This window comes from Mchenga conophoros, linkage group LG15 (genome assembly GCF_057382185.1).
Source record: "Mchenga conophoros isolate Kocher_MC1m ecotype Shallow Benthic linkage group LG15, M_conophoros_male_GT1.1, whole genome shotgun sequence".
NCBI classification, from domain to species: domain Eukaryota; kingdom Metazoa; phylum Chordata; class Actinopteri; order Cichliformes; family Cichlidae; genus Mchenga; species Mchenga conophoros.
Genome location: NC_140540.1, coordinates 22,143,868 through 22,154,363, shown reverse-complemented (window position 1 = coordinate 22,154,363; position 10,496 = coordinate 22,143,868). Strand labels below are relative to the sequence as shown.

General features: G+C 35.8%; 1 protein-coding gene across 1 annotated transcript; it reads right to left on the bottom strand.

The window, feature by feature from the left end:
* Nucleotides 1–6,180: 6,180 nt before the first annotated feature.
* Nucleotides 6,181–9,344, bottom strand: LOC146558310 (uncharacterized). Its single transcript, XM_085247774.1, has 7 exons — nt 9,284–9,344; nt 8,710–9,045; nt 7,909–8,055; nt 7,425–7,511; nt 7,284–7,312; nt 6,809–6,877; nt 6,181–6,701 (listed from the first exon to the last, which is right to left on the bottom strand). The coding sequence occupies exons 1-7, from the start codon at nt 9,342–9,344 to the stop codon at nt 6,582–6,584; spliced, it is 849 nt and encodes a 282-aa protein (XP_085103900.1). The 3' UTR covers nt 6,181–6,581.
* Nucleotides 9,345–10,496: the final 1,152 nt, after the last annotated feature.

The following is a 10,496-nucleotide window of genomic DNA, read 5'->3' as shown; positions in this document are numbered from 1 at the left end:
GCCGTAAGGGACATTATTACTGAAACGCTCTCACGCACTCCACTGAAACCCGAGGCATTTCAGCTGAACAGGAAGTTGTTTCCTGACAAGGAAACTGATAGAAAAGTGGTACATTTCAAACCACTACAAGGATGTCTACTCAGCAACCTGCTAGTATATGGAACGCCAGGACTGCCATAATGAATTAATTAAATACACCAACCTTTTTTTGCACCACGGACCATTCATTTATGGCCGACAATATTTTCACGGACCGGCCGTTAAGGTGCCGTGGATGAATACAATAAAATAAAACCAGTACCAAAAAAAAGAAAGAAGGTTTATTCATTACACATGGGAAAAGACCCAGGGAAACAGTTAACAATATAAGCGATATAAAAATAACGATTAAAAAATGATAAAAACCTTGAAAACCACGAATGTCAAACTCAAGCCTCAACTCTTGTGGCCCGGTGGCGACTCACAGACCGGTACCGGTTCAGGGACCGGGGTTGGGGACCGCTGTGCTAGTAGCCTAAGTGAAGAAGCTGCATTACTTAACAATATATTAGCTTCCTTGAATCCAGGAATGAATTCAAGGTGCAACGCGGAATTCGGCAAGGATGTCCTATTTCCCCTAAGCTTTTTATATTGGCAACTCAACTGTTAAAACTATTAATCAAGAATTCTAACGACATACAAGGAATATCAATTTTTAATAAAGACTTCAAAATAAGTCAATTTGCAGATGATACATCTATTTTTTTTGAAAGATAAAATTAGTTGTATCTAATTTGTAAACTGATCCCACTGCCTCTGCTTCATTTGATCAAAAACTTTATGATGTACAATAATTTTTCATCAGTGCTTTCTAATTTATTGCTAGGACAATGTCAGTTGTTTGATAAAAATGCAATAATAAATGTATTAGTTGTTTCTTCAAAGACAAAATATTTCATAGTTATGACAGAATGGTTACATGGCATGGATCTAATTTAGTTATTTCAGATACACTGGATTAAGCATTCTTGAAATTTATGAAATAGCCTATTCTACCTAAAGTTAAAGAAACACACTTTAAAGTCATAAACAAAATTAATCCAGTGGCAGAATTTCTAAAAAAAAGAGATTTGGCTTTGAGGTGGGTCAGTGTTCTTTTTGTACTGATGAAAATGAAACCATAGATCATCTTTTTTTTCTATGTCCTATCACACAGTGCTTTTGGTGCGACTTTAAAAATAGGTTTTCCCTCAAAATTAATGATGTGCAACCATTTGAATTACATCATGTACTTTTTTTTTATATAGATCATCTAGCGTTGGGTGTCTCAGACATTATTAACATCACCATACTTTTGAGTACATATTATATCCATTGTGCTAAATGGAGGAACGCTGAGCCTTCTCTCCGTGGTTTTATTAATGATTTTAAGATATTTTTTTCTTTGCCAAAAAAGACAAACAGCAAATAATTAACCAGGATATTGCCCGTCTCCTGCTATTCTAAATTTTGACTTATGCTAAAGCTAATATATTGTTAAGTAATGCAGCTGCTTCACTTAAGCTACTAACAGGTTGCTGAGTAGACATCTGTGTAGTGGTTTGTTTGAAATCTACCACTTTTCCCTTCAGTTTCCTTGTCAGGAAACAACTTCCTGTTCAACTGAAATGCCTTGGTTTTCAGTGGAGTGTGTGCGTGCGTTTCAGTAATAATGTCCCTTACGGCACCTCATACTATTGAGTGTTCAGACTCACAGTGTTTTCTTCAATCTGTGTTTTGTGTCCTGAAAAGACAAAACAAAAAAATTATAGAGCAAACAGTAAAACTCAAAGCTTTTTATGTATAAAGTTTCATCTGTGAACTTTCTCACTTTTAGATTTTGTCCACGTGTTGACTGTAACAACAGATATTAAGAGTGCTGCTAAACCCACAGACACAAAGATGCATCTCAGCAAATACAGACAATCTGAAAATGAGCAAAAATATTTTGGCTTCAACTTTTTGTTCAGTGCAAAACTCAAAATATTTCAAATGTTTTAAAAACAATCAATTTTCTAACATGTAGTGATGAGGTTTGAGTGTTCTTTTGCACTGTGGAGTTTTTAGCTACAGTATTTATTCTAAATTATAAATAAACACCAACAATGGAAAGGATAAAAGTCAAGTAAATGTGTTTAAAAATATATTATTAATATTATTTATTTTTTGTCTGTCATGGAAACAAAACAGATGTCTGTCAAGATTGCACACAAAGAGAGAGATTCAGCTACTACCGTCATGTTCATGATTATTTGATGCTGTTGTCAGTGTCCCCTCTGATGTCTTTACTTCTTCTTTTGTTGTCCATATGTTTGTTGGTTCTGTTGTTGATTTTCTTGTGGTGAACTTCACTGTTGTTGATGTTGCTATTTCCAAGTCTTTACCTGAATCTAAAAGAAACACAGAGCGTACGGTTAATGATTTGACTTTAGATGTCAGTAAACCACAACTGAACTGGAAAGATTTAAAACATGTAACACAAAACACGGAATCTCTCCACACACAGTTAAGAGTCAGTCTGAAATATAATACATAAATAATTATAAATATATAAATATTTGACTTTAATAAAAAAGAGATTCAGTCTCGACCTGCTGATTGATTATTTGATGCTGTTGTCAGTGATGTTGTTGATTTTGTTGTTGCCGACTCTTCACCTAAAGAAAAACAATAACATCATTAAACACACTGACAGTAAGAAAAGACTTGAAAGTAAGTGAACAGCAACAGAGAGGAAACAGTGGTGAGATGTTTAACAGTCTAACAAGTCTCATTTTTGATGATGCCTCATGTCTGAGGATATGTTCTCTTTATCTTCATACAGACACTCAACTGTGAGTCTACAGTGTTCATATGTCAACACAGAGCTGTTCAAGATGCTTTATCATTGTTCTCATGTACACACACTGGTGAAGATGGAGATATTGTAAGAGAAAAGCAGCAATAGAAAAATGAACTTCATCACTGTGATCATAATTATTGTGGTGTTTCAGTTTGTTGTTCTAACAGGACAGTTTGAGCTGAAAACATTAAGATGTAAATACTCACTGTTAATAACAGACAGATGAATGTTAAAGTCTGGACCTTCTTGTAATCCTCCTTTTGTTTTGAACTGTCTGCAGGTGTAACGACCAACATCCTGATCTGTGACCTTCTTTATAACCAGAGAACAGTTTGCAGAAAGACTCAGTCTGTCTGATTTAGGTTTGACTTCTTTAATCTGCCCAAACTCAAAGAGTGATACTGTGGTGCTTGAATCACTGAAGATCCAGGTAGTACTGATACAGTTATGCTGACCTTGTATCACATTATTACAAGGCAGAGTAACATCATGTCCACGTCCAGCTGTGACAGTTTGATGTTGCTCAGTTGTTCCTGTTGAGAAAAAGAGAGAGAAATGTGAAACATCAAATATGTTATGAATATGAGTGTGATGTTTATAGTGTGAAGTTTATTTTAAATATAACACAAGTTTAAGATTCAACTTTAGTTTCTAATAGTCAGCTAAAGTCAAAAGGTTTATCATGACTGTCTCAGTTAAAGGAAGAATAAAGAAGTAACACTTGTGATAATAATGCAGTTTATTAACTGAATGTGTTTCTATGCACACTTACCTTTAAACTGAAGCATCAGCATCAGTAATGAAGACATTTGAATCCACGTGAATGCAGCCATCGTGCTTCTCTGTCTCTCTCAGTCTCTGTTCTTGCTCTCAGAGATGAACACAGCATCAACTTCCTGCTCACTTCCTCATAGTGACCACTGTTAGCAGCTTAATAAAGCACAGATGAAATGTGTTAATGATCTGAGACCTGTTGGTGTCTTATTGCACCTATGAAGTCATTTTTTCTCTCAGAAGTGAAAGGGAAATGCTTTGGTGATGTGGGTACAAGAGCTACAGAGCGCTGGAGGTTTCATGATGACCAGATGAGCCACTGATAAATAAATGGTTACCACATCCTTGAGTGTGTGACTGAACTGTCTTTAGGTTTCCCACCATTAGTTACCACATAGCAGGTACTTGCTGTCCTATTATAATTTGGAATCACACTGGGTAAAGAAATGCATTTATCCCTCTATAGCCCATAACGGCTGCAGGCAGTCTGTGTGTTTTAACTACTGTATCAAAATGGTTTTGTACACAATATAATTTAACATATTGTAACAATATCAACACTTAACAATTTAGGAGAAACAAATCGATATGTGTCAACTAAAATTAATTACTACGTTTTTTTACTACAATAAAATAATTGTAATATAAAAAATAAATTGTCTTCCACTTCAGTTCGTAACTCTGTGTTTCTCACAAACTACCATTCAGCTCGCTGGATTCTTGAGTTTGCCTACATACATCCTATTCACATCCTGTTCACTAACCCCTGCCGCTGATTTAGGAAACACGCCCACATTAACTGGTGATAGTCACAGTTAACTTGGGCAGCTGCCTGCTCAATATATCATAACATCATTGCAATAATCTGCATGAAACAAAGAAGTGCACCTTCTTTACTCAGTGCAGAGCAGCTGGACGTCGTGTTTGCCCCAGAGTGACCTTTCTAATTAAACACTGATAAATGGGATTTAAAAGGAGGTAATAATACTGAAAAAAGAGGAGAGGAGTTCTTATTGTAGTGAGTGTCTAGATGTGAATCTAAGAGCTCTTCTGACCTTCTTCTGACTCAGACTCCAGTAAACCACAGCTGAAGTGGAATTTTTTAAACATACTGAATTTCTCCACACAAACACGATCAAGTGTCAGTGTGATATTCACCTTTTTGTCGTCAAAAGAAGAGTGAGCGTCGCTGCCTCCTGGTAGATTGTTTGTTGCTGTTGTCAGTGTCATTTCTGATGTCTTTACTTCTGATCTTATATCCAAAGCTTATATGTCATGGCTTTTAAGCATCTGAGCCTTCTTTTGTCTATTGTAGATGTTAGCTAAGTGAAAAACTTCTAATATTTTAACTTTTATATCCAATGCATTTTGCAGGCTCCCTTTGTCATCTATTGACATGATTGTCTTGATGTTGTCTTGACTACCAACAGATTAGAGAAAGTTAAGTGTGTGAAGACTGTTAGATGAGTTAAGTGTTTGGATTAACAATGTTCATGGTGATGTTTGTCTGCACACATGAAAAGAGGTCAAGATTTAAACTTATTACACGTCGGAATTTTAGTCTTGAAGTTTGCAATGAAACATGATGACACTGCAGCAGTGACCACTGTTAGCTGTGAGGTGAGAACACAGATGAAATGTGTTAGTGGTCTGAGACCTTTTGGTTTCCAATTCCACCTCTGAAGTCATTCTTTCTGAGAAGTTAAGAAGAAGTGTTTCGGTAAAAATACAGCAGCTCTTGAGGTTTAACCCTCTAATGTTGACCACACACATATAATGCACTGCTTCATCTTTCTGCATACTTCTAAGGAAAACAAACAAAGGTTGATTTAATGAAAAGCAATCCTTTACTTCAACTGATGAAAAGTCCCATGAGAGAATAAAAAAGGAGTCTAAAATCAACTGGGAACTGACAGGGAGAATAACGAGCACTAAGACAAAGTCTGAAGGAAAGACAATGCTAAATGTAGATGAGGGTAATTATTGGACATTGATACAGCTGGATAACCAGACAAGAAAATATATATCTAAAAAAAAAAAAAACAGGAGACAATCAAAACTAAATGGGGAAATGTAAACACATGAATGAACTTAACATGGGGAGCTGATACAAGAGGAAAATACAGGAAACACTGATGGAGCAAATGAAACTCTAAAACTAAGACTAAATTATAACAATGACTCCAAAATACTCATTATTTATTTTTAGAATAATCACTGAAAGCAGCTTAAAAGATGGATTTTAAGCTACTTTAACCTATATCATCCAACAACACAGATCATATTTGCAATGGACATGGAATTATATTCATAACAGAAAGTTTAGCACAAATTAGAAAAGTTCAAACTCTACTTACCAAGAAACTGGAAAGCAAGTCTGCACAGCGCAGTAAGAAAGTTAGCCTGTTAGCATCAAAGCCGACAAGCAGTATGCACGACTTTAGGATTTTGGTTCACACTAATCTTTAAAACTAGGTGTGCACAATCAGACATGTTATCAACACTATTCTTTTTTCTTTTGTTTTGAAAGGGTCTGAAAAGTGAAATTAAGTTGACTATTAAGTGTTTTTGCTGTCATGTTTTTAAGATGTCACAAACAGGAAGTTTAATATCGTCATGGATACAGTGAGATACACCTCTCAAGCCTAGTTTTATGGCCCTTTTTGTATTGTTAAAAATGGCACACAGCAAATGAATAAAAGTTTAATAACAATATTCTGTGTGGATATCTAATTTGATATAAAGGTAACTATCACTAGACTACATTAACAATGGAGATCTTAAAATGAGCAATTCTGTAGCATAACCATTGTTACCCCAGCACAAATACACCCAGTATTATACCATATATGTTACTATAAAAAGAACAAACAGGAAGTTACTCTATGATCAAAGCATTCATGCAGCATCCAGAAAAAACAACTAGAAACATTTCATGAGTAACACCCTATTTCTTTGGTTTGTTGATGGTGGAATAGAGATCGCTGGGATCAGTGGAAAGTCCAGCAGGTGAGGAGGGAACTTTCATAGTGCTGTAAGTCACAGTGTCATCATCATCCCCACAAGCCTATATGAAAAAATATTATAAGATGTTATTTAATAAATAAACTGACAGGAGCTTTAAAAATCACAAACTTACTGCTAACATCATCAATGTAAATACCAAAATCTTACCCGGGCTTTATTCTTGGTCTTCTTGGTGAAGCTGATGGAAGCATAGGAAACACCATCATCAGCATCAGCCTGCACAGTGAACACAATATAAAAACTGCTCAGTATGTGAATTCATGATGGGACTGTTTCACATCTATTGAAGTAAATTCATTTTCAGCTTCTCTGTTGAACTAAACATAACACTGAGTGTAACTTTGTACTGGGAGTACTGAGAGATCTCACTGGTCTCCTGATTGGTTCCTGGACCAGACTCAGTGTCTGCAGGGTTTAAGCTCAGTCGCTGCAAAAATACAGTTTGTGACCAAAATAATACTGAATTAACAAAACTGTTTCAAGGAGGAACTGATTCAAAGTATTTTCCAGCTGACTTTAAGTTATTTAGAGTCTCTGTCTGGTGTGGAACTATAGAGTCTAAAGACGATGATGAAAAGAACATTGGTGAAAGAGAACTTGTTATCTGGAGATTTAAACTCACCATGTTGTCGCTCTGTTGTGTTTTGTTTACTGACAAGAGAAAAAAAATAGTTGAACTTCCACATTAGAAATCAAAGAATTCAACATTTTATTTCCTTCATTCTGCTTATGATGTTAAATGTTCATCTGTCAGTGTTTTCACCTTTAGTTTTCTTCCATCTGATGATCACAACAACAATTATTAAGAGTGCTGCTAAACCCACAGGAATGACGATAAACCTTGACTGAACTGGAGAGATTATTAAAATGTGTTAAACAATGAATTTCTTGCACACCAACATGTTCTCGCCCCCAAAGCCTAACATTTTACGCTAGGTGACAAATCGTCAGTATATCACACTTCCGGGTACCCAACATGTCCCTATATTACGAGATCGGAAAAATGAGGAAACTTGAGAACCGTTTGAAATGAATCTACACATGTACGTTCATTTTACTTAAATCACTTTGGAAAACACTATCTAACGTCATTAAAGTGGTTAAGGTTAGGGATAAGGTTATGGTTAGGGTTGAGACATGACAAATCGTAAGTATATTATGCCTCGGGAGTGAGAACGGTCTGTCCACACACAGACAAGACTCAGTCTGACATTAAAATTTCCAAAGAAGACAGATTCAGTCTCTACCATGTGGTTGATTATTTGGTGTCAGTGTCCCCTCTGATGTCTTTACTTCTTCTTTTGTTGTCCATATGTTTGTTGGTTCTGTTGCTGATTTTCTTGTGGTGAACTTCACTGTTGTTGATGTTGCTATTTCCGAGTCTTTACCTGAATCTAAAAGAAACACAGAGCGTACGGTTAATGATTTGACTTTAGATGTCAGTAAACCACAACTGAACTGGAAAGATTTAAAACATGTAAAACAAAACACTGAATCTCTCCACACACAGTTAAGAGCCAGTCTGAAATACAATACATAAATAATTATAAATATATAAATATTTGACTTTAATAAAAAAGAGATTCAGTCTCGACCTGCTGATTGATTATTTGATGCTGTTGTCAGTGATGTTGTTGATTTTGTTGTTGCCGACTCTTCACCTAAAGAAAAACAATAACATCATTAAAGACACTGACAGTAAGAAAAGACTTGAAAGTAAGTGAACAACAACAGAGAGGAAACAGTGGTGAGATGTTTAACAGTCTAACAAGTCTCATGATGATGTCTCATGTCTGAGGATATGTTCTCTTTATCTTCATACAGACACTCAACTGTGAGTCTACAGTGTTCATATGTCAACACAGAGCTGTTCAAGATGCTTTATCATTGTTCTCATGTACACACACTGGTGAAGATGGAGATATTGTAAGAGAAAAGCAACAATAGAAAAATGAACTTCATCACTGTGATCATAATTATTGTGGTGTTTCAGTTTGTTGTTCTAACAGGACAGTTTGAGCTGAAAACATTAAGATGTAAATACTCACTGTTAATAACAGACAGATCAATCACAAAGTCTGGACCTTCTTGTGATCCTGTTGCTGTTTTGAACTGTCTGCAGGTGTAAGGACCAACATCCTGATCTGTGACCTTCTTTATAACCAGAGAACAGTCTGCAGAAAGACTCAGTCTGTCTGATTCAGGTTTGGCTTCTTTATTCTGCCCAAACTCAAAGAGTGATACTGTGGTGCTTGAATCACTGAAGATCCAGGTAGTACTGTTACAGTTATGCTGACCTTGTAACGAGGTGTTACAAGGCAGAGTAACATCATGTCCACGTTCAACCGTGACAGTTTGAACAGTTTGATGTTGCTCAGTTGTTCCTGTTGAGAAAAAGAGAGAGAAATGTGAAACATCAAATATGTTATGAATATGAGTGTTATGTTTAAAATGTGAAGTTTATTTTAAATACAACACAAGTTTAAGATTTAACTTTTGTATTAAAGAGTCAGCTAAAGTTAAAAAGTTAATCATGACTGTTTCAGTTAAAGGAAGAAAAAGAAGCAACACTTGTGATAATAATGCAGTTTATTAATTGAATGTGTTTCTATGTACACTTACCTTTAAACTGAAGCATCAGTACCAGTAATGAAGACATTTGAATCCATGTGAATGCAGCCATCGTGCTTCTCTGTCTCTCTCAGTCTCTGTTCTTGCTCTCACCTTCACAAATGAGACAGTCTCAGAGACGAATACAGCATCAACTTCCTGCTCACTTCCTCACAGTGGCATCACTCCTTTTCTTTTCCTCTGTGTCTGAATTATTTCAGTTTTTAACTTTGGTGTTTCCTTACCTACCCCCTCTCTCCAAATGTAAATATTAAATAAGTGAAGAACTTTATTTTAACTTTTATATTCAATGTAATTTGCAGACTCTCGTATCACCAAGGACTCTACATCAGTAGAAAATAATCAATAACAGGATAGAGGAACTTAAGGTGTGAAGACCGTTAGATGAGGTAAGTGTTGACATTAATGCAGCTCTTCTGTACATTTGGTTTATTATTAGAAAACAGTTTCCATGGTGATGTCTGTCTGCATACATGAATCATGTGAAGGTTCTGATACTGGTGCAGTCACCACTGTTAGCAGCTCTAACAGTGGTGACTGCACCAGTCACAAGGACACAGATGAGAGGTGTTAGTGGTCAGATACCTGTTATTTCTAATTTTTCTCAGTAGTTAAGAGGAAGTGTTTTAGTGAGAATGTGGGTTCAACAGCAACAGTGCTCGAAAAGTTTCATGATGACCGGATGAACTTCTGACACATCTACAAGTGTGTGACTGAACTGTCTTTAAGTTTCACACTTTTTCCCCACATCGCTCATCCTTTAATCCAATTTTTTAATGCAATATGGGTATAATTTGCAATTATATATAAACATATCACAGGAGATATATTTATATGTTATTTAGAAAAGACTGTTTAGAGTTCAGTTCAAACAGAGCTGTTTAAACTAGCAGGGTAAAGATTTAATACTGAAGATGAACAGGAAGTCAGACTGGAGACAATAATAGTTTTTTGTACTGTGGTCTGAGGTTCATGGATCAGATGTGTGTGAGATGCCAAAGAGAGAAAGCGCCGCAAAAGATACAATAAAATCTCAAATACTTTTGACTTTTTTGATTTATTTTCATACCCCCAAATCAAAGAAAAATAGTTACAGATAACATTAAAGTTATAATATAGGCCATGTTATGGCCCTGAGCCTCGAAGGGAGCGAGACTGCCTTTTTTTATTCAAGCAAATCCAAACATGCTAGGACTCGTGGATG